The sequence below is a fragment of the Apis florea genome, unplaced genomic scaffold, assembly GCF_048593485.1.
Source record: "Apis florea isolate Af1SG1 unplaced genomic scaffold, ASM4859348v1 contig_3170_pilon, whole genome shotgun sequence".
Lineage (NCBI taxonomy): Eukaryota > Metazoa > Arthropoda > Insecta > Hymenoptera > Apidae > Apis > Apis florea.
The window spans coordinates 7,442,407-7,469,112 of NW_028256714.1; the positions used below are offsets into that span (position 1 = coordinate 7,442,407).

The 26,706-nt window shown below is 23.6% G+C and overlaps 1 protein-coding gene across 2 annotated transcripts in view; it reads right to left on the bottom strand.

The window, feature by feature from the left end:
* tup (LIM1_Isl and LIM2_Isl domain-containing protein tup) overlaps nt 1–26,706 on the bottom strand; it is a 56,322-nt gene that overhangs the window by 20,260 nt on the left and 9,356 nt on the right. The window contains exon 2 of one of the 2 annotated variants that reach the window (XM_086910195.1): nt 7,234–7,300. The exons of the other annotated variant lie outside the window; for it this stretch is intronic. Within the exon in view, the coding sequence (XP_086766321.1) occupies nt 7,234–7,252 (19 nt within the window). The 5' untranslated portion in view covers nt 7,253–7,300. The remainder of the gene's footprint in view (nt 1–7,233; nt 7,301–26,706) is intronic. 2 annotated transcript variants of the gene reach the window in all.

The following is a 26,706-nucleotide window of genomic DNA, read 5'->3' on the forward strand; positions in this document are numbered from 1 at the left end:
TAAATAAGTATATATTTATATTAAACAAAATTTTTTGTTGCCTTATTTGAAAAATTCTTTTCATTCAAATACAAACGTGTAATAAAGAATTTTTAAAAGATTCGCATTGTCGAAGAAACCCAAAATAAAACCATTGAAAACGTAAAAGTAAAATTTTTGATATATTTTGAATAAATCAAATTTAAAAATTTTTCACAAATGAAATTTTTGAGAAAATCGAAATTGGACATGTGTACAATTAAGCACTCAAGAATTAGTGAATTTTCAAATTCAATTTTTTCGAAAAATAATTTTTAAATAAAAAAATTTATTTTTTTTTACTTTCATACGTAAAATTAACATTTTAACGATTATTCCTTACAATACTTTTTAATTTATTCGACGATAGTTTATATCTAATCAAGAAAAATTTCACTCGTACCTGAAAATATTTCAAAACATGATTTACTCGAAAACAAAGCCTTAAGTAAAAAAATTTCATTTCCTTTTTTCGCGAGAAATCATTCTCTGAGATATATACTCACTTTTTGACATTGATACTTAAATAAAATGGATGAATACTTGTTTATTACGTAGTTTAAAGACAATATAAAAACAAATTGTATTTTTTAAAATTATAATTTTTCACAACTGAACAAACTTTAAATGCTACGTATATTACTTTAAAATTGGAGAAACATCAGAATATCTACCATCCAATCATAGAAATAATCCACGTGATCCATAATAAAATATAAAATAACTTGAGAAAACGACTTTCGGAGGACGTAAAAATCGATCATTTCTACCGGATCTTGACTCTACAAGTTGGGTATACACGCATGAAGCTCGCGACCACCATGAAGATCCCGAGGAGGCTGTGAATAAGGTCAGAACGAGGAGTCGGGGTAGAAGGGAAAGCGGAAAGAGGACAGGAGTCGCAGAGGTAGAGGCAAGGGCAAGTTCGGTCAGGATCAAAGAGATTCGAAAGAGAAGAGAGTGTCGGCGGCGTCCCATTAGCTTCCAGAGACGACAACCAGCTCGTATCTTCGAGAACTCGCTGTGCACCGATACACCGAACGTTGCAACGATCTCTCCTCTCTCTCTCTCTCTCTCTCTCTCTCTCTGCCTCTTCTACATAAATGTGGAATGTCCAGATTTACGATGCTTGTTTGCGATGATGAATTCACCAGCATTATTGTAATCCCCAATATTTACTTGCTACATTGTTGTCTTATGTAACGAATAGGTGCGGTTCTTTCTTGAATTTTCTGTTTTACTCTTTGCGCGACCATCTTTTTTTAAATGATACCGTTTCACTTTTTTAATTTTCTGAATGATATAGAAATAAATAGATTTGTTTTATTTAAGTATTTTTCATACAGTTAGTTATATATTCATATTGATATTTGGAAACATGCTATCTTTGAATTTGTCATATGTGTATATTAAATACCGTATGATAAATTCTACAAACAATTCTCAATTCTACAAACAATATGCATTTTTCAATTCGTATTGATTCAAAGACGTCATGCCGAATTCAATCGACTACATTCAGGATTCTGATTGCTTTGCTAATTAAGATTCTACGATTCTTGCGATTCTTTCTACATCAAGGAAAGACGATTATTCAGATAAAGTTGAAAAAAATATGAAACAAGAAAAATGAATAAGTTAATTTGTTACATGTATATGTAAGATGATATTATATAGTAATATCTGAAAATATTTTATAATTTATATTTTATGTATGAATATCATAGAAATATATATTTCTCTTTTAACAATGAGATAATGATTAAATAATATGTCAAATTGCAAGAGTGCATAATATTATGGTTAAATAAAAATAAATAGAAACTAAGATTAGCATGTTTAACCTGAAAGAAATTGAAATTCTCTTCTCTACTAAAAACTATTCGTACAATTTTTCAACCCACTCTGTTGCTCAATATAGGCACTTACATACGTTTTAAATTCAAATCGAACAACCTTTGCGATGTTTGAGCAAACTTAACGCGTAAGACGGAAACTTTTCGTATGTTTTGAAAGTCTTATCGACCAACTCGTTGAGAAAGTAAATAAAGAGTTTGCCAATTACTATTCGCATAGGATCGAAACTCATCTATGGGAAAACTAAAATTGTATTTCGAACAAGTTTATAATGTATGTGGTAATAATGAATGCTTAATTAATAATCTTGCGTTGTACTGCTCAAAATATATAGTTTCGGGAAACTATGAATAATGTATTCGTGCGATTTTAATTTGAATTTTATTAAGAAAATATTGTTTCTTTTGATTTTTTCTTTTTTTTTTACAAGTAAAATTTTTATCCCCAATGCTTCTATTTTGAAATAATTATTTATTTTTATTTATTATATTATATTGTTGTATCAATAACAATTTATCAGTAACATTTGATATTGTCTTTTTTAATTTTTACATTTAATGCGAATGCCTGAAAACAATATTGATGAGTAATTGAAAAAAAAAAATTAATCCTCCTGCAATGTCTTTCTATAATTTTTGTTTATTAAACTTTATTTTAATCAAAAATTACGAAAAATTAGAAAGTAGAATATAATTAACATATTATTATTTTATCTAATAATTTTAAGAAAGAATAAATACATACTAAAAGAAACAATTTCATTTTCATATAGATATTCCATTTTATATCTTAGCCTGAAACATATTCATTACTCACACATGAAGTTTTTTAGAAAAAATTTAATCAAGTTGTACTTCAACTTGATATAAAATAATTATTTATTTATATCAACTTTATTTATATTTTACTTACGCACATTTATTATGGCATTACATATTGAAATTTCTCAAATTTTTTGTGCTTTGATACTCACAAGAAAAGAATTTTTATAAGATTGCAATTATAATATATTTAATGTCTAAATTCATATCATATTCATATGAATATTTGATATCTCTGTATTCTTTATTATTAAAATTAATTAATTAAACATTGATGTTCTGTTTTATCTTATTTTCTCTTACGTATGTTCTTGAGAAAAATCAAATCAAAAAAATAGCGTTGAAAATATCATAATATGCGTACTATCAAGTTTATCAATTATTATGAAAAAAAAGTAAATGGAATAAAGATGAATTTTAATAATGTTTTATCTTATAAATTACATTTAAATTACGCGCAACTATTGCGTTATTCTCAAATTATATATATATATTCAATTATATATATTTTTAAATAGAAACTGCGTTACTGAATAAAAAATATCATAGATATAAAAGTATATAGAAAATAGATAATTATTTTTATATTTTTAAACAGTTTTATTAAAGCAAATCTTGCAAATTAATAGCATTTTAATATTTTAAACAGGATAAAATAATTATTAGATGTTAAAAATAATAATATTATAAATATCCAATTTTAAATATTAAATTTATATCGATTATTTACTTTATCTACTTCTTTCACATTGATCATTATTGTAGTGTATAATATATAATAAACAAATATTTTAAACAAAGAAGGAAATTTAATAAAAAATTATTGAATCATTATAATAAAATTTTTTATGATCATAATTAAAACAATTTCAATATAATGAAATATTTAAATATTTTATAAATAACTTAAATTTTATGAATTTTTAGTGAATTTAACAACATAAAATTTAATAGATGAAATTTCATAATATGATATCTTAATTTTTTTTTTAACGAATTAATTATATCTATCTAATTTTTTTAAAATGGTAGAATAGATTCTTCATAGTTATGAAATGAATGCAGAAGTATCATAAATCATAAGGGATTGATTATTGATGACAAAATGGAACCTGAAACAGAAATCTAAAAAAAGAATAATAAAGACGAGCGGAGATACGATCTAGGTGGAAAAAAAAAGATAAAAAAGAAAAGTAGGGATTTTAAAGTAGCTTGCTACTGACAGAATGTGGGTGGCGAAGAATCATCAGTCTTAAGATTCTGCAGAATGTTACCTGGTTACCATATAAGATATCAAGAGGATTGACCCTAGAAATCAGGACAAATATAAAAATTGCTGTACAAAAATATCGATCGAAGCTTTTGCATCAAGTTATTTTTATAATAATTTTATAAATAAATCTCAACAAATATTGTCATATATCGACTTTTCTGTTTGTTTCGATCTCTAGAATCAATCTTTTAAACATCTTTATTTATTTGTATCTGTACTTGATTACTTTGTATTCATATTTATATTTTATATACATATATTTTAACAATTCTGCACGTTTAATTACAACTGCGAACTGGGAAAATATTAAATATTAACATGATATAATTGTTTTTTTGAAACGTTTTAAAAATTTTTAACAATTGTATATTTACAATCTAAAAATTATCTATCCAAATTAATATACAATCTATATTATAGATTGTTATATCTACATCATATATATATACTTATAGCTATATCAAACCTAACTAATATAGTGACTATTTTTAAACTCTATTTCTAAAATAATAATTGATTATTTCTATTGCACTTAATATTAATCGAAATTTTGAAATTTATTAGCTAATGAGCCGATTTTTCTCTCTGTCTAATAAATTCGTTAACACGTTAATGAAATTTTATTGCCTACTAACACGATCGCTATAGCAGTATTTCTTTAGTGAAAGTCGATAAGCCTTTACTTTCTATCATCTATTTTAGGTTTCGGAGACATTTTTGTTTTCATGATAAATCAGCGCATCTTCGTTTACAGAAGGAACCTCTTCTTCCTTTTTTCTTCCGTTTTTTTGTTTTGTTTTGTTTTGTTTTACTTAAGGACGACGCACGTCAAACCAATCGCGATTGAAACCCATTTTGTCTTATAATCCGCACTTCCGAGAACCGCATACGCGTGTAAAGCGATGGATAACCCTTGACGGTAGGACGATGGGAGCCGTATAAAAAATCCTGAATTTAGAACAGGTAGATAAAACAGTGAAGAGGGGTACGAAAATAAGAAGGCACATAAATAGAGTAAGAGGACTGGACAAGAGCCGGGAAAGATAGAGGAGAAAGAAGGAGAAAAAAGAAGAAGGTATCTCAGGATAGCATGTCGAGATGAAAAAAATGGAAGTAAAAAAGTACGATTAAAAATATTTGATTAGCTGTTCGAAATCCTAATGTAGAATATCATAATACATGTATCTTCTCGGTAGAATTTTTGTGTTTAAGTATTTACAGATAATTAAAAAAAATGATTAAATTATAATTTATAGTATAATGTAAGATTACAATTTAAAAATTATAGGAAAAGATAATAAATGAGTTAATATAATTCCAATGAAAATTCGAAGAAGAGATTATTTGAGAATAATCTATATTTAAAAAAAAATTAAATAATAAACAAGAAATATGCGTAACATATTTAATGGAATTTTTGACGTTTAACAATTCTTTAATGTGCACACTTTTTTTCTAATTTATATCTAGCACGAAATACTTAATTTATTCTTACTGTAAAAATTTTGTCTTTAATTAACTTTAATTATTTGAACTTTTCTTCAAAAAATTACTTTTTCTTGAATAACTTAAAATATTATTGAAGTATTTTTAAAACAATTTTTCTTATAATTCGTACTGTTTTTGTAATTCGTACTGTTTGGAATAAAAATTTAAGAATTTCAGAATAGTTTGTAATACTATTTTCAATAATTTAAAATTCGAAAAATGTTTCGAAGAAAAGTTATTCAGTTTTCAACTGGTTATAAATTGCAATAAAAATTAAAAAGAAATTATTTTTTTTAATAATAAAGCAATTCATCTTAATTTTTTTAAATGGCATTATATATTTCTAATTTCATGTTGTTGTAACTTATTATAGCTCACGGCAAATTCAATGATGTACTATACCTTGGCCTTCAAATAAAAAATTTAAATGAAAAAAATAACGAATAAATTTCCATTAGTTAAAGATATTTCAATGTTATAAAATATTTATTATCTTTCTAAATATCTGTATAGCATAAAGAGCTGCAACTTTGTCTATTATTGTGTATTTTTATCTTAGATATTTATCGAGTGTAAAAAGAATAATCTAACGTAACTTGGATTTTTCGTTAATGGAAAATATTTTTCAAAAATAGTTCTTAACAAAATATAATGTTTATATTTTAAACTAATTTTACACACAAATATAATGTAAATATATTATTTTAATGCTTGAATTTCAGGTTTATTTGCGCGTTTAAACTATGCTTTGTCTGAATATATATAGATTGAATATAGAAAGAATTATTCTAAAACTAAGCAATAATTTTAGTAGCGTGAAAAATATATCTATGTATTTATTATCATTTGGTACCGAGAATATATATAATATTTATTTAGAAACATAAAAAAGAATATCAATATAAAGTGACAAATCAGTACTTACAACAATATTTCTCTTAATTTAATCGACATTTTTTCATTCAAAATTATTCATTATAATATATATATATATATATATATATATATATATATATATATATATATATATATATATTTATTTAATAGTTATAATTCTAAAAATGAATTATTAATTATTATATTCCGATGATATCGACTTATTTTATTATATTTATATTTATAATATATTTAGATTTACACTATATTTTACAACGAATATATAAAATGAATTTAGTCAAAGATATTACGTTAGATATTATTACAAATTGATTAGTTAAAATCGCAATATTTAATTATAGATTTTTATAATTAATTTTATTAAAAAATGTATATTTATTGCTTAATACTACAACTAAACAAAAGATGGCTTTTTCTTGTAATACGAAAATAAATCCATTAAGCTAATGGAAAATTTTAATTCATTCATTGAAATATTTTTTACTTTCGTATCTTTTTTTTTTAATGTTTTCAAATTTCGATTATTTTTTATTAGTAAATGTTTTCTATATACTTTCTATAATCACTATTCAATATTTTGTTTCTCTTCCTATATCGTAAAATATACAACATTTATTTTTTTTACCTTTATATTACATTCTTAATTTCATTCTTTTGCGCACATTATTTTTAGAAGAAAAAACAATCAATAAATAATTCTTATAATAATAATATCTAAAAATGTTTTTATTTATATTTTTATAAATAATATATTTTTAATCATATAAGACTACTTAATAAGAAATTTTTCTTCTTCATTAAATAAAACAACTTTTACTTGTTTTTAATAAAACATGTAATAGTTATTGCAGATTAATTTCATGAATGATTATAACTTACGTAAAGATGGTCCACCCATAGTAGCAAGGGAAAGATGATTCACCAGCTTCTGTTTTTGCAGTTATTTCTAAAAAATATTATGTTAAAATCTTTACACATTTTAGAAAGGATCGCACAAATCCATGAACAGAATATTTAACATTTCTTAAATATTCAATTTTTTAATAATTTTTTAAAAATTGGATCCATCTTTTCCGGACATTAATTCCAATTATTTTGTTAACAATATTAATTATCATTATATTTTGATCATACTATTTATCATCATACTTATCGTACTATTAATATATCTACACGTTTGGAAGAAATTACATATTTTTATAATAATCGGAAATTAATAATCATTAAATTTTGAATTCACTAGTAAACGTCTCTTGTCACGATGAAAATTGAAATAATTTTTTTTTTTTTTTTTTTTCGTTGTTCTTATATTCAGACATTCAGGTTTCGAGAAATATTTCTTAACAAATATACATATTTTTTTTTCAATTCTTTATTCATACAAATGAATCAATTTTTCTAATTCTCTTCCCAAAACATAATTCACAGCTATCTTACAAAAATCTACGCATTCCCCACTGATTACGATTAAACATTCCAATTATGTAAAAGAGTTACACGTGTTCCAGTATTCGAATTACGAAGATACTCTTTCTAAAATTCGAATCTCTACTTTCAATTTCGCAATACGTTATGTGTATTAGAGATACATACATACATACATATATATATATATATATATATATATATATATATATATATATATACAAAACTTGCTATTTAAATATCCATGAACCGCGAGACACCGTTTCCGGTGGAGAGCATCGATTCGAAAGCAGATCTATGGTAATCAGTTTCCAGGTTTCTCAGGAGTAACAAGACGATCTTCGAGCGGGCAGACGCATTCTTCTTTGAAAGTCGAAAAATCCATGAAGGGTTGAGAGTGTCGGATGAGACGTACATCGTGGCAAGGCGGAAACACGGAGAAAGGGTGGGGGGGCAGAAACAAGGAGATATGTTAGAGAGTAGCGGTTGCAGCGTTACAGAAGGACGAGGAAAAGAAAACGGCGCCGTGGACTGTGTCGAGGATGTCTGGTTGGCAGTTCAGAGGCGCCGACCTGGTGTCCCACGGCGTTCGTTTGGTATTTCATTAACACCTCCGCTAATTATTTCCCTTTTTTTGTGCGGTCTGGCCGGTTTCGTAGCAGGATTGGGAATGCACCTTACAAGTCGCGAGTCCGGGCCTCGGATACCTCGGACTCAAACTAAGGATGCCGTATATGCTTACGATTCTGCGCGTAAAATGCGTTCGTTCAATGTCGTTTATAAACCACCATGCATCCTACTCTCACAAGATTCGTCATTTTTTATTTTAACGAAATGGATTTTTAATATTAATAATCGCAGATATTATAAAAGTTAAATGGAAAAAAGAAAAAATTTTGTCGGCAGAAAGGTAAAATGTAACGTTGATATTTCGAGTTAAAATTAAATATTAATATTTCTCTTAAGAAAATATGCAGACGAAAAGTTATTCTATCATATTTTATTTTATTACATTAATCAAGATGGTCAGAAGTTATATATTTATATATTTTATTTTGATTAATTCGATGATATATCTTTCGGAACATGAAAAATTTTAATATAGTGATAACATAATTATTGTTTTTTTAACTTGGGCATTGAAAAATTATTGCGATAATTAAAACATTACGTTTTCTTATATTTCAAATTGCATATTTGATAGTTTAATTGATTCTTTATTTTATGAAATGTAAATATTAAGCTTTTTTTGAAGTTTTGTATTTTATGTGGATTGACGAGATATTTAATAATATTGTTAAATATAATATTATAATATAATTAAATAATGTTTTAATGTTTCCAGAAGATCTTATTTTTTCATAAAATCAATAAAAATGTATATATTTAAAAAATTTTACGTATATATTTCATTTACTGTATATTTAAAATAATATAAAAATATAATATAAGAATAAAAGAATATTATAATGTACGATAATATGATAATAATAACAGTGGAAAAATTTGGGAATGCAATTAGAATTATGTACAAATAAGCGAAAGAGTAAACATCACTTATGATGATTTCAATTTTTACAACAACAAAAAAAAAACATTTGCGCAAACAGAATAAAAGAATGATACAAAAAATACAAGAAAATTATAACATTATTATACATGTGACTTTTTATTAGATTAAAAATATAATAACATTTTATCTATCATTTATAGGTACTAGATTTTATATTTTGTATAATATTTCAATAATAAATTTAAACCGATATTTTTTTAAACTTGATGATTTCAATAAAAAATGCTTTTAAAATTCGATAAGACAATAGAAAAATCAATTTTCTTATGAAATAAATTTTTAGAAAAATAAATTTTTTGAAATCTTTTTCAATTTTCATTTATAATTTATATAAATAAAATTTCATTATTCATTTATAATAAATAAAATTTTAAGACGGACTTTAACATCTTGTTTCTAATACTTTTGCAAATTTTTAAGACTTCAAATAAATGAAAATATTAATAATATTTTATGGAGAAACGATGTTGGTCACACTTTCTATTTGCTAACTTTTTTTTATACAAACACATTATCCACGTGTATTTTTATAATGATAAAAATAAAGTAGGATAATTTTTTTATATCTGTATACTATATACTATTTTTATATACTATAAAAATTTACAATAAGAACAAACACGATGTTTTGGATTATATGTAATATTTATTCATATATTTTGAAAAAATTAAATATAACAAATATTTATTTTTTGATTTGTAGGTAAAATTTTATTTATAAAAATATATAAAAGTATAATTATATGTTTAGAACTTACAAGATTACAATGTTTAAGCATATCTAATTTATATTATTAATTTCATTACTTTTAATGTTCATTCCATTGAAAAATTAATTAATAGAAAGATTTAATGATTCAATTGGATATTAAGTAAATTGTAAATAAAAATTTGATGTTTTTATTAAATAAATTTTAAACTATAAATTAGTATAATAATATTTTTTCAAATTTTAATGTTTTATTTAAATTTGAAACTGCTAAGCAATAGTTTCCTCCTAATTTTTATATAATGAAAGTATTTTTTTGCAAATAAATAATAAGCATTATTTCTTATGAATTAAAGAATTCTATTTATTGCATCTTAATAATTTGGAAAAATTTATTTATATTTAAAACAATAAAATTGAAAAAAATTAAAAGCATAATAAATGCACATGTGTCAAAATTATTGTGTCAATCGATTTATAGTCATCTAAAAATCTACGTTACGTTTTATATACAAAAATGATCAAATTAAAAAATATAAATTTCTATATCTTGGTTATATATCTTATTTATAATTTTATAATATAATAAAGTTTTAACCATTATTATTATTATTATAAATAATATTCTTACATTAAACTCTACATTGAATCTATATTGAATTGATAATGTTGCACAAAAATGATAAGGAGATTATATGATCTCAAAATATGAAAAAACATAGAATATCATTTATTCATTATTTCATTTATGATTACATGTATTGACATATTAAATTCATGATATTTTTCATCGATATTCATTTTATAGTTTTCAAGTTTGTATTTATCCATATTTGTTTATTATTTTCATTAAAAAAAATAAGGAATTTATTTCTAATAATAATAATAAGAAATAATGATATAAAAATAATAATAATAAAATAGTATATTGTTAATTTAATCAAATTAAATCGAATTAACTAATTATCAAAAATAGATATCATTATTATTTAAATATTTTAAATATATATTATAAATATGTACAATATTATATATGTACAATAATATTTTAAATTTTAGATTTTAGAATTATATTTTAACAAAAACTTAGAGAAAAAATTGTATATTTCATAAATTCACAAAATTCACAACTAAAAAATGTGCTAATAGTACTTATGTTTGATGTATGTATAATATATTTATTTATTTTTTTGATTTAGGAATAGAATAAGAAAAGTAATAGTGATTAAAACTGAAATATTAAATATCCTCAGTAATATATTAAATAATTACTATAATATAAAGTATTAGAATCACACAAATTTTAAATATACAATAAACAATCATAATTAAAATATACATATTTATATTTACACTATGGATAGACACGTAAGGAGAATAGATACATATGGAGAAGAAAATTATTTATGTTTGAAATAATATTTCTGATTTTCTTAAATATAAATAATATAGATAGTAATCATTACTATTATGCATCATTATTAATAAAAAGTAATTTAAAAAGTGATTAATGATTTAAAGTACATTATTGGAAATGATAATATTTACAATTGAAATATAAAGTAATATTACAATTAATAATTGAAAAAGAATATTATTGTCTTGTTTGCATGTTACTATATGAAAAATGGATGCAATGCATTGAATAATATTAAATATAATATAAAGAAATCTTAATATAAATATAATTCGTATTATTTATCATATTGTAATATTAAATAATTCTTAATTCCATAAAATATTTGTAATTATGTTATTGTATTATAATTAATCATATTTAATTTATATATAAATATTTGTACAATTATTGAATTTATATACAATATTTCATTTTTTATTAGTTTTTGTCATTTTTTGTTTTTTATTTATTGCTACTTGTAATCTTACTATACTAATGTAATGTATTATTATAGTTCGATATTTTGATTTTATAAAATTCAAATAATTTTGAAATCAAATATAATATAATAATAAGATAAATATGGCAGATAAATATATAAAATTGTTATTTAAAAATTTTATAATTCTTAAAAGTAATATATTAAAAGTTAATCAAAGTTAATTAGTATATTAGCATATTAAAGTCAATGTTATTTATTTTTTATTTTCCTTTATTTAAATAACTTTTTTTTTTAATTTGAATTGAAATTTCTTTTGAAATTTTTTTATCGTGATATTTTTCAATATTTAAATCCTTTTTTGTTTTATTTTAGTTATTTTTTTATTTCTTCACATATCTATGAATATGTAAATATTATTTGTTATTTATAATTAGATAATTTAATGAATTATAATAAATATTATTATATTAAATATATTATTATTTTAGAAATTCTCTTTTCTTTGAATGTTTTTCTTTTTCATTTCAAACAAAACTATTTTTTATTTATTATTTATTTTCAATTCTTATTTTTCTAAATAAGAATCACATATATCACATATATTTATTTTTGTTTCCATTATCAATTATTTCCTTGAATCTAAAATATTTATTCTAAAATATCCTTGCTCTTTAAATATTTAAATAATTTAATAGATAAATGTACGATCAATCGTATATTGGAAGTTCATTTTAACAATTAAAAGCGTGACTATAAATTTTATATTACAAAAATAAATCGATGTACAAATTACTAATATTTTGAAATGTTTATGAAGAATCGATTCTAAATTAGAAATAAGCAAAAAAGTTGTATACAAAAATATTGGTTAAGATTTATTTACTAATATATTAATAATTTAAGTACCTTAAATAAAGCAAGATGTAAACGAAGATGGTATAGTTTCGCTCTTTTTCACTCTCTTTCTTATTCATTTAACACGAAATTAAATTGCTTAGCAAATAAATCTGAATCAACTTTTATATATCAATTTTTCTTTTATTCTCTAGAATCAAAGGCATTTCACGAATGTATTAACATTTATTTAGGTTCTTATATAAAAATTATATATTTTTTATTACATATAATAAAACAAAGTTATGTAAGATTAAAGAAATTTTTAAAGTAAAAAAATTTGTAAAATATTAATATATCTTATGAATTTATCATTATCATTAACATGTATCTTATATATTATGATGAATTTTTTTATACACTTGAATCTGTAAGTAGACTCTTTTAAAAATAAATATAAACTTGTAATGATCTTGAAATACGTTGTAAAGGATAGCATTTTAAGTAATTTTTTTCTTTATATAATCGGTTTTCAATTTTCTTAGTCTTTTTAGTTTTCGAGTTATTTGCAAAAAAACTAGTACAATATATTGACATACAATATACTGAATTCTGACTAAACATAGATATGTGTTCGTAATAGCGCGTGCAGCAGTATATAATTGCTAAAATTATTCATACATGTATGTATATTTATACAAATATGCAATTTTCAACCTATATATATATATATATATATTATATATTTGATACAAATTTTCAAGTTACTCTGTTATTCTAAATGACTATAATTTGAGAAGACACTTTTTTACATTTACAAAGTTTATACATTACTATAAATTCTAGAAGCAAAATTGGAATAATATTCCAATTCATTTTACATAAAGACCAAAGTAAATTTGAAATTTATAAAATAGTTACTGTTAATTTAATTTAGTCAAAGTTACTTTACTTACTTTAATAAGATTCAATTTTATGAACAGAGGGGAATAGAATTTTAATCCGATTTTTGTCACTTGAAAAACGAATGTCATAATTTTCCTCGCGTGTGCCATTTCTCCCGAATAAATAAGTCAGAGCAGAGGAGAGCGGATAACGATAACGTAGCCGAATCGAGGAGAAAGTCGGCGTCGCGACGCGACGGTGTAACTGCTGCACGCAAAGCAGGCGCCTCCCGTATCCATGAAGGCTGATACAGCGCACCGTGGCCAGCACTAAATTTAGGATGTATGCTTAAATGAACGAAAGGTCGTCCTTAGATATCCCCGGGGCCGAAATTTATGTAGGTGTTGTTGGTGGGTTTTATCAGTCCGGCTGGCATTCCTTTGCATTCACCCGGCGCCCCGGTGTCGGCCGAGAAGAGGTTCTAATTCGTGTGACTGTGACTCGGTTCCTCGAATCGGCTCCCATCCTACCCGACTCTTCCTTCGCTCACCCGCTCGCGGAAAGGTTGCACGAAAACGGCAAAGTATTTATACTTTGACGCGCCAACTGGCCAAATTATTCCCCGTTATCTCGGGGCTGTACTTCGATTTGTTCGAGAAACCGCGTGCATAATGTTCGCCTGGTCGAACGAGTACCACAACCACGCCACTCTCGATAGTTCCTCCGCGAAATTTCATCTTCTCGTGTCGCTGCAAATTACGTTGCTCTTCTTTGTGGAAATCTCGTGGAATTAATCTCGTATGCAATGTTGTCACGATTGATTTCTGTGTTGGGATGATTTCTTTGAAAAATTAACCTATTTCTATCATTTTTCACACGAAAGTGATTTATAAGTAGCATAGGAAGAGGACATTACGAATTATTTGGTAAGGCGTTGCATAAATTTGGAATTGTTATTTGAATTGATGATCAATTTACGAATAAGTTTATTCTTTGAAGTTTCTTCTTCGATATTTAAAATGATATTCATTCGATGAAATTAACTCTATTTGTATCTTATTTCTATCATTCATATATTTCAATCTAAAAAGGAAGCTTGCGAACATTTAAGCTTATCATCTTCGAATAAAAGTCTAACAAAGATGAAAATGTGTCCCTAGTTGTAGTTTTTTATATTGAAGTAAAATATCTTTAAACTTTTTATTGCATTTTTATGCGTTAAAAATGGAATTATTTCAAAACAATATATAAAAAAAAAACTTATGATTAAATTCGATTTTATAGAGAATGTTATTAGAATATTATTAAACAATGTAATTTTGACAAAAATAATAAAAAAAATTTCTTTCTTTGAAATATTTTTTTAAATATATTAAAAATTGATATCTTTTATTTTTTCTACATTTAATGTGATAGGCAATTTTTGTAATTTTTAAGATTCAAATTCAATATCTATATAAAAATTCTAATAAATCATTCTTAAACAAGAAAATTTTGTTGATGTATTTCTTCATACGTGTGCTATCATTTTATTCCACAAATTTTTCACATAAATTTGTAGAAAAAAAATGTCAATTACTTATAGATAATCTTTTTCTTATTATTAATTTCTTATTATAATCTCCTTTATAAAATACGAATATACAAGTACAGTGATAGGCAAAAGTATTTATTATTATATATATTTTTTAAAATGAAAAATTATGATTTTTGATATTTTTAATATAACTTATTCATTTAAATCTACAAAAAACATGTTTTAAATCTTCATTATAAACTTAGATAAAAAGTTAAAAATAATAATCTTTACTCTACTTTTTTTATACTTTATCTAATAAATTAATCCTTCTAAGATTTCAAAAAAATTCGTTTGGTCCAATTTTAAAGAAGCTGTTACGTTTTAAAGAGTGTGTGAATATTTTTGTGCATCACTGTAAAATTTACATATGTATAATAAATTGGATTAATCTCGAAAAATCATACAATGCGTTATCATTTTATTCGAAAGTATAAATTATATTAAAAGCAAAATTCTTATAAAATATATTTTTCTCGCTTTATTGCTTTGTTGCTATCCATATAAAAGAAAAACATCCAGCAAAAAAAAACACTGATACAAGTTTTCTTTTCAATATTTATAAGCGCAACGTAGGTGGACCGAAGCGATTTCTTTCCGCTCAAACTGATCTTAATCGTTCGATGTTCCGAATGCACTTTATCCTTTCTTCTTTATTAAAACTTTTAACAATATATAATGATATGCCCGACTTGTTAACCGATAGAAAGAACAAGAAAGCGTTTATTTTTCGAATCTCGATTTCTTTCGATCGATTTTTGACTAAAGAAATCTTAAAAGGAAACTTTGATATGATAAAATTATAGATTATTTTTTAGAATGAAAATCGAAGTTAAAATTTAATAAATGCTTCTCTGTTTCCTTATTAGATAAGTAGAATATTCACTTATCTATATTTTGAAAAGAACTGGACGTAAAAATAATTATCTATGAAAGTAAAATTTTAATGAGTTATGTATTTGAATTATATATTTTGTTTTCATGTTTTGATAAAAAATAAAAAAGCAAATGATTACGAATAATTAAAACTAATATTTTTATTGTTGCAAATGATTAAATTTTTTAATAATAATAATTTTCCTTTAAGTTTTTTGAAAAAAAGATTATGCTTAACATTTATTCAATATAAGTATAACATTTATGATATTAATAATTTTAGTCCAGTAAAATTTTATCAAACATTTAATGAAATTCTGCGACAATTATATTATAATTAACATAATTAATTATACGTAAATTTTCTTTAAATTTTTCCAAGTAAAAAGGTTGCGAGTATTTACAGTTATTAACTGTCTGCTGTATTAACGAGAATCAATAAAAAATAATAAAGTAAGTTCTAGAAAATATACATTTAAAATAATTCTCTGATTTTCTATATATTCGTTTTCTTAAAATTCTTAAATGACTATAAGTTATAAATATTTATTAAATATATCTTTTTCAAATACGATAGGTACTATTTTATATGATTGGAGCTTCCAAGTATTTTATGACGCATAAAATAAAGTAGTTAAAATTCATGTAATTTTACGCAATTTGATTAAAATACTTTTGCAATAATAAAAATGACTATTCGAAAGTTACGTTAGGTTATAATTCGTTGGATGCAATGAACGCAACGGAATGTAAAGAAAGTAGCAAAGTGAAAATATCTGTTGAAGAAATTTATTTTAAAATATATAATAATATATAGAGAAATAATTTTCCTTTATGCTTCGATCGATTGAGAAATTAAATTTTCCATCATTGCATCACAATATTATCGATTTAACACTTACTTATCAATTTAAAACTAATTATTAAAAACTTCTTCACTGACTTCAATTTTCCATATAACATTTTTCATTTAATTTAACTTCATAACAAGTTCAAATACTTCTCCTTCGAGAAATTTTATTCTTTCAACTGTATCATTATCGTTCCTTTTATTTTTTCATAAATAAACACGCGTCGAAGATAATTTCGTACAAAATTTCGAGAAATTTTTTTAATGAAAAAAAGATAGCGAAAGGACGTGTGAAGAAATTTATTCAAATGTTCGCGGAGACGAAAATTTGCCGTAATCAGCATCTTGTTCGATCTGCTCGAAGCACCCAACAAATTATCAAGATACACGCACGGCAGCGATAGTAAACGACATTCATATCCGATTCTCGGTTTCGTTGCCTTCTCGTGCGATTACACAGTAGTATTTCGAAGCGTTAGGGCCGGCTTCCTAATTCTCTCTACGAAATTAGCGCCGGTGACAAGACGCAGTCTCTGATGATGGCACATCGACCAGTATTCCGACACAGCTTATGGCCATCAATGGGTCATTTTACCGTTTTCGAGAGAACGATGTCCAGAAGGCCCTAGCTGCGACCTTCTACCGCGGCCATTGTAAACCGAGCTTTCCAGCCTCTAACGCCGGCGCCAGCCCTCGGATTTACGACACGGAATCGATTTGGTCCCGTCATTAGTCCGCTTTAACGAGCACGGACCACTGTCCTTCCGTTTCATTCTCTTCTTCCTCAATTTCTATTAGACTTCATATCGGTCAATTGCTTTCCTTTTCATCAAATTGACGGAATTTAAGTTGGAATTGAACTGATAAATTGAAAATAATTGTTAAGTCAAAAAGTATGGATTATATTTATAACTTTAACGAATTCTATTTAAAAAAATGAATCTGCAATTGTGTTTATTTTTTAGAAACGTTTGCCGGGGATTTTATCATTCTTAAATGATGTTGTATCGAATTTATTGATACATTTATATATTTGATATATGTTTTTTTAGAAGTTGCATTTATATCTTCTTTAAATTCGTATGGATTATTATAACTAATTAAAAAAGGCACAAATTATCTTACATCCAACTGTTACAATTGCTCAATGCACATTAATTTCAAATTTTAAACTAAGATAAAAATAGAATATTTTGATAATAGTTATTTAAAATTTTATTGTTTATTCAATTCAAAAATCAATGCAACTTTTCCAAATACTCGGTATTTTATATCTACCTATACATATTGACATAATTATTTATATAATTAAATTAACAAATTCATTCAAAAATACAAATTTCATTTTTAAATTTAATTCGACAAAAATATTTACATTTTAAAGAATTTTAATTTGAATGATTTTTAAAAATCTGGAATATCTAATTCTTAATAATAACTTCTTATTATTGTTTATTTAATCAATTCAAATCAATATAACTTTCTCAAATATTCGGTATTTTATATCTACCTATACATATTGACATAATTATTTATATAATTAAATTAACAAATTCATTCAAAAATACAAATTTCATTTTTAAATTTAATTCGACAAAAATATTTACATTTTAAAGAATTTTAATTTGAATGATTTTTAAAAATCTGGAATATCTAATTCTTAATAATAACTTCTTCGATTGATATAAGTTGATATAATAATATATAGAAAAACATCTTGATGAAAGTATAAATTCTGTAATAACCGGAATAATAAAACTGGATGAAGTCTGGCTTGTTCATATAATCTCTGATATAAGAAAGGAGATATTTCTCGATTTGTAATGTCTAATCGTTCGGTACACAAAGTTATCGATCGTAATCGAACACATCTTTCGCGTATTACTAATATCATAGAGAAATCGGTGCTTTCGGCACATCAAAGACGCGCCGCTTCGAAGGAAAAAGTATTTCCACTATCGGAGGCTCGATAAAATCGGTGTTATCTGGACGAATTGACTAACTGTCTGATAAGTGAGAAAATCTCATCATTGATTGCGATCCGACGTCACGATTAATTCTCTGTTATTTTTGATGTGTCAAGCACGTACTTTTGGGAGTGTTAAATTTTTTGGCTCGTTTCTCGTTTATGTTGTTAACTCGATAATTGTATACTTCAATACACTTAACGTAATTGAACTTTGGAAGTATCGTACGATACTTTTTGTACAATTTTTTTCTTTTCCAAAACTTTTTCTCCAATGAAATTGAAATATAATGAACAAAATATAAAGTCTAGATCAAAAAAAAAAAAAATCTAATATATTATTTAATATATTATTTAATAAGTTTAAATTAATTAAAGGAATAAAAAATATTTCTTCATATTTTAATACGAGTTTTTATAATTTTCTTTATTATATATATAAATTTTTTTTATTATCTAAATATAAATAAAATGAGGAAAGGAAATGTTTTGAAATTTTTATTGAAAAAAAATTAATTTTAATTGAAAAACTTTAATTGAAATTATTAATGATAATTAAAAATTAAATAAACAACAATTAAAAATATATTTAAATATTTGATATAATTATATTTTTAATATTTCATTTTAACTTAGAAAACAGTTTAGTTTACTTTGTGCTTGACTTAAAATCTTATCGTTAGTTTCTTTAACCGATTATAAAAATCGTTCAAAGATTATTTTTTTTTTTTTTTGTTAGATCATTGAAGATTAGTGAAAATTACACGCATGCAATAATGTATTTCAATAAAATGAATATTATTTATAATATATATATTTCTTTTCGAAAATTTTATAATCAATTAAAATACTTTTTCTTAATATGATATTTTCTTATAATTGTTTTCCTTTTTTAATTTCTATGAAAATAATTTCATTAATTGACATTCACAAAATATTAGATATATGTTTTGTATTAAAAATATACAGAAATTATATTTAATGAAAATATGTACAAGTAGAAACAAAATATTTAGATATTATTCATAAAAAAAAAATTTTTTTAAATTAGCGAGAACGAATTTTGATTTTCACAAAAACTTCACAATAGCTTCTGAACAGAAGTTCATTCGACATAAATGTTTAAATAAAAAATTAACACGCTAAAATAACGAATTTGATGATATAATTTAATCATTTATTATTTAAATCATGAATTAAAATATAATAACTTATATTCTTATTTTAGATATTTATTCAAGAAAAAATAATTAAATCAATTATATAATTGTTTCCAATAATTAAACGTAATAATTTGAATAAATTTTTTGAATAAGAAAGAATTATAAATAAAATAATAGACGTATTATAAAATTATTTTTACGAAGTTTTTAATTATCGAAAAATTTAATGATGCAATTATTAAATTTTTAATTGATAGAACATGAGTTTTGAAATATGTAACATAAATTGCAACATAATTTTGTACTTAATGTATCTATATTAATCAAATTGTTGTGAAATCACCATTATTTATCTTCTATCTTTATTATATTTAAATTTTGAAAAATTATATACTGTTTTATACTTTAAAGAGTTGCATTAAAAAAATATTTTTACGGAAAATTTTCAAATACATTTATATATTTGCTATTACTCTTGCAATATAATTATTAGTTATTTAGTTAGTATTATTATTAGTTAGTATATTTCTCCTCTTTTGCGATTAATTCTTGATAAGAAACAATGTGCCAAACATAATTTTGGATATAATCCAACAAATCATGTTAAAATTATAATTAAAGTCATGATTTCGTTTTTCTTTTACAACGATTTTTTTCGTTATCGATAGCTTTGAATAAACAGAGTAATTTATAGATGAAAATGATTACGCGCAACAAATTATAAAACGAATGATTATTATGATTTCTCGAAATAAAAACTTTCAATTGATAAGAGGCGTTGTCATGCATATTAATTTTGTTGTTACAAATTTGTTTTTGTAAAAATAATTGTACAAATTTTACGTAGTTTTCAGCTATATTTAAAGTTCAATAATTTGACAAAAAAAAAACCATACAAATCAATAAAAAGAAAAGATTTTGATCTTCAAATCTATTATGGTTTTTAATGTTTTTTGTTACATGATATTTGTTACATAATAAATGAAATTCCTTATATAATAATAAATGAAAAGACTCAAACTAAGAAAAAACTAATGAAAATAATTATGCTTTAAAATAAATTCAGATTGATAGTTGTGATGATTTTTTTTTAATAAAACAATTTTCAAATCTTACAATATAAAAAATTCAAATATAATAATTTTCAATATTCTTTATTGTAACTATTAATACAAATTAAGAGAAAATTCTAAATAAATGCGCTATCTTCATAATTTTGCAAGATATTAAAATTTCAATAATACCAGTTATTTTTTTACAAGCTAACGTAGAATATAATCGTAGAATCTAAAATAGAATAACGACATCTACGTTTTAATCATGAAATATACGTAATTTAATCCCTTTACTTTTAATTTTTCAATAAGAAATAAATATTAGTAAATAATTATAACCACATAAGTAATTAAAAGTAATTTCACTATAAATTTGTTTTTATTAAAAAAGGTAAAAGACAAAAGTATACATCCAATCGTTGCAAAAAGCTCGTCGAATCGTTCATTATTATTTGAAGCACAGAGATCTTTTGTCGCACCTCCAAACCTTGCCCGTTTCATGAAACGAGTCGAAGGCATTGATTAACATTAAAAGCAAGGGCTTCTAGCGAGACACTGATAGATGTCTACGTACGCCGATAGAAAAAAGAGGCAGGGTCTAATTCAATTGCAGGCCGCCGTTCCGCAAACACTCATGATAATTCAATCAAGCTCACCCTATTCCTATTCCTCCCTTTGGACCAGCCCCATACGACCAAGAACCCCGGGCACGATCGTTGCTGAGGGTGGAAACGGCTTATAATCTCCGTACGAGAACATCTGCACTCTAATCGGCTGATGATTTCCACCTAAATCTTTCTCTATCCTTCTCTAGCCACCCTTCACGCTCCCGTACACGCACTCCGCCCTTCATCGGTAAATCATGCGGTTGTCTATCAACATTTCCATCGAGTATTCGTCATTTCAAGCCGATTTTATTCTTTGCATTTGATCGATGAAATTTTTTAAGAAAGCGGTTTAACTCACTATTTGTTGTAGAAATATAATATTATAATTATAGAAATTGTAGAATATATAGAATAATTATAGAAACGTAATTCTCATTTTTTTAGAACTTCTTTGTGAAGTTTCTTTAATATTTGCAAAAAATTGGATTTCTTTTAAATGTGAATGTAATTTCATCATATTATTATCGATATATCAAATATATATAGAAATTTGTATTTACTATTTAAGTATTATGGTAATATATACGTTGAGATATGTCGAAATTTTATGTATAATTCTATGTACAACATGTTAATAGATTCGTGAATTCGTGAAACTTTAAAGAGTCGATTTTAGAGATAAAAACAAACACAAAATATAATATATAAAAATATCATTTATTAAATTATTTGGCAATTATAAACAATTTAAATTTATAATGAAACAAAATGAGATGCGATAGCGATATAACAGAAACATAGATAGTCTCACTGTGCATCTAATGCAAATTAATTGCTTATAATCTAACAAAAATGTCTTAATCGATTCTTTTATACATTAATTTTTATTTCCTGCAAAAGGAATTACTTGCAATACATGTGAATATGAATACGAATCTTATGATTGATAAATAATTGAGTTCCATATTCCATAACTTATAAACTTCGATTCAAATTTTTTGGAATGAAACTTTTAAAATGTATTTATCTCATCAAAGTTTTATTTCCATATAGATTCCTTGAAGTTTAAAATAGAAGTTCTAATTTCTTTATTTAGAACTTTTCATTTATAGATAAATTTAAATATAATCTTAATTCCATGTATTCAATATCGTTATTTTCACACTCGTAGAAATAACACAATTTTAGAAAAGCACTCTTCAATAGTTATAATCAGAATTCATTGTCATACACAATATAAGTAGTTGCTACACAAGATTGTCGTAATGCTATCATTTAAAGGTTACGATAAATAATTTTATACTAGCCAGAAACCTTTATGCTTTTTAGAAAATTTTATTATTATAATTAATTAATATTGTAATACATTTTAACGAACTATAGATATTTCTTTCAAATTGCAGTTTATAATTTATATCTGGTTAAAAAAAAAATTAAATGAAACACATAATGAAACGTTTCTTTATTAATTTATGTGCGCAACAAAAACTATAATAAACATTATTGCATTATACAATAGCCTCACGTGATTCCATTTCATAATATATCTACATATCTAATATTTTATCATATATACATTATATATATTGAATTGGAATACATTAAAGATATATATTCACGTCTACAATAGTCTCTATCTATTATGTTTAATTATTAATGTAAAATATATTTTAGAATTAATTAAAATTTTTCAAAATTTCAATTCTTTTTGCTATAGTTATACTTTTCTATAGTTTTATTTTCGACTTTTATAGTAATGTTTTATTTTTAACTTAACTTTTAAAAATAATATTTGCATACATTAAGTATAACGATAAAAAAATTCTAAGTATAACTAAGTAAGTATCTGTAATGTATACAAATTTATAAAGCTAAGAATTTTAAGACTAATACTGTTTCTTGGCATTTTTGACATTTCTCCTATCTCAGATCTTTTAGAATAGAATTTTTAAATCGGAATAAATGATAGTATCTCTTCCATAATTATCCTAATTATACATATTGAAAATTATTTATGATTATAATGAAAATACAAAATATAAAATTCATTGGAAAAAATATATTAAAGCAGATATTTTCTTATACGAAATTAAATGCTTGCTATATTATTCAAAATTGGAGTTTTTTGTAACGTTTGTAAAAAGAAACTTCGATAAATATTAAGTGTAGATAATTTATATATATGTAAGATTTGTTTCAAAAATATTACTTATAATAATTTTTATCAGTTTCACGTGGAAACAATATCAATGCTAGTTTGTCAAAATTACACAAAAGTCTTTGCATTGTAAACAATGCAAAGGATTGTCATGTTTTTAAAATAATTATAAATTTCGAATTTTCGATATTTTTTATCTTTTATATTCTGTTTTCTATTTGCATAAAAATTACATCTACTATTAACAAATGCAAAACGAATAAACAAATATTTTTTCAAAATTTGATTTTAAAATGAATTATTGGTATTGAATAAACATTTTTATAATTTTTATGATAATTTATTTAAAAAGATAAATAATAATCATGACAATAAAAATTTATATATATATATATAATTATCATAACATATGATAATATAAATAACAATAATTATATATTCTATGTACATCATTAGAATATTATTATTTGTAATAATATATATACATATTATTTGTGATGCCAATTAATAGTAAGTATATTCTTTCACATAAAAAAAGGAGTACAGTATTATTTATGTTACAAGCTATAACAATAAAATATATATCCTATTTCGATGTTGACCGATAATAGATATAATATGTATGTTAGAAAATACATGCAGTTCTTTAAAATACTAAAATACAACATGATATTCATATCGAACACAAGATAATACACTATTTATACCAAATGCTACGTAATGACATAGGTATTGTTGCGTAGTATGCTATCGATACTATGCGCTATATCGATATATTATGTATATATATATATATATATTCATATCAAAGATAATATAATATAATACTTGACACTTTACAATATTGCATTGCACGAATCGATATGTATGATCTTCATTTTCTAATTTTCTTTGTTCATATAATAAATCGTAATTCGTTACAAAAATATAACATTATTTCATTCTTTCAATTATCAGTTCATATTGTACTTGATACATGTCGACTCGATACATAGCATTGGAGATAGGCAGAGAAACAGATATTCTATTTCAATATTTAAAACTAATGTCAGGTAAAGTTATGCGCATTGGTGAACAGCAGAAGTAAAGATACCCAGTAATAGGTAGAGATATATATATATATATATAGGAAGAAAGAGAAAGAGAGATGAATCTCACTATTAATGTCGTAATCGTTTTCAATGCAATGGAATGTTGATCCCGCGTAACTTTCAAGGTCTTATCATGTAAATGTATTAGTCGTTAATTAAAATTAATACAAATATATTTTGTCCGATAATAAATGAGAAAAAATGCTTTCTATTTTTTTTTTTTTTTTTATCGTTGACGAAATTTCATGACAAATCCATGAAATTAGAATAATTATCGAATGAAATAACGAAATGTTATTTCATTTAAAATAGACATAAGTTAAGTAAAGAATAGGATATATTTATATAAACAAAATAAATTTCTATAAATACATAGAATTTTGAATTCTTAATATTTTAGATGATTTTTCTTTCGAAACATATCTGCATATATAATAATCCAAATTTTTATACTTTATTTTACAATTTTACATAATTTTTTAGCCAGTTCAATAACCATTAATTTATTATCGAATTTTTTCGCGAATATCTTTTTCACGAATCCATTACATACAAAAAGTTATGTCCACATATATCGGACAGCTGTTGTCCTTTGTTTCTTTGACATTCTATAATAAACGTTTCAAGATTTCAACTCGGAATTTTAATAGCCACTTTGTAATTTTCCCGATCAAAAAATATCTTGAAGGATTTATATCGAAGGAAAAGTCGTGTAAATAGACCAGCCGCTTTCCAGCATTTCGAAAATTGTCGGTAGGAGAATTGGTCGAGGTGACAGACTGAATTCGCTTGAGTTTATTTCTGATTGCATCCGTGCCGACCGATTCGGCGACCGGCTATTCGGTAGTTAAGTAGAAACAAATGAAGTGAATTCAAGGAATTCGAACTAAGACCACGGTCTTCAGGGCTGCTCTAAATAGTTATTCGAAATCATCCGATTTCTTTCTCTAATTCTGATTTGATCGATCGGTTGAAATAATAAGTAAAAGTAATCAAAAGTCAATTATATATATCTGTTGGTTATTAAAAATAAATATTAAGGTAATATTAATAAATAAATAATAAATAATAACGGAATTAAGAATGCTTAATTATAAATATTAATATTATAATTTTTTCATTATTAAATTAAAATAATTCCTAAATTGATTTCTTGACATAAATAAATTAATAATTTCTTTTGCATTAAAAAATATATGATTTAATTGAGAAAACTCAAAATAATCTTTATAAAATCTTGTTAAAAAAAAAACAATAAAAAGATAATATGTCTTGATATCAAATTATTTTTGTTTATTAAAATTTTATCATACCTAATGCAATTATTAAAACAAATTTTTAAAATCTTCAGTAGCGAATCATGAAATGTTATAATTTTTTTTTAAATACCTATTTATTTTATATTTTATGATAGTGACTGTTAAAAATGAATTCAACGATATTATTATATGATAAAGTTTAATAGATAAAAAAATGCAATCAATAGTTTACAAAAATTTGTGAAACAAAATTTTTTTGCATTTGCCATATTAATTTTATGAAAGATATCTTAATAAACGGCATTATTAGTTTTAATATTTCGAATAGTGCTGATTATTAAAATCGATTGAAACATCAGCACTATACATTTTTCTTCGTAAAACTTTGAATAGCTTAAAAAATTATATTTGTAGCAAAAATTTTTATATAACAACGTTAATACCGACATAGAAAGAAAGTCAAATATTTAAGTTATACATGGA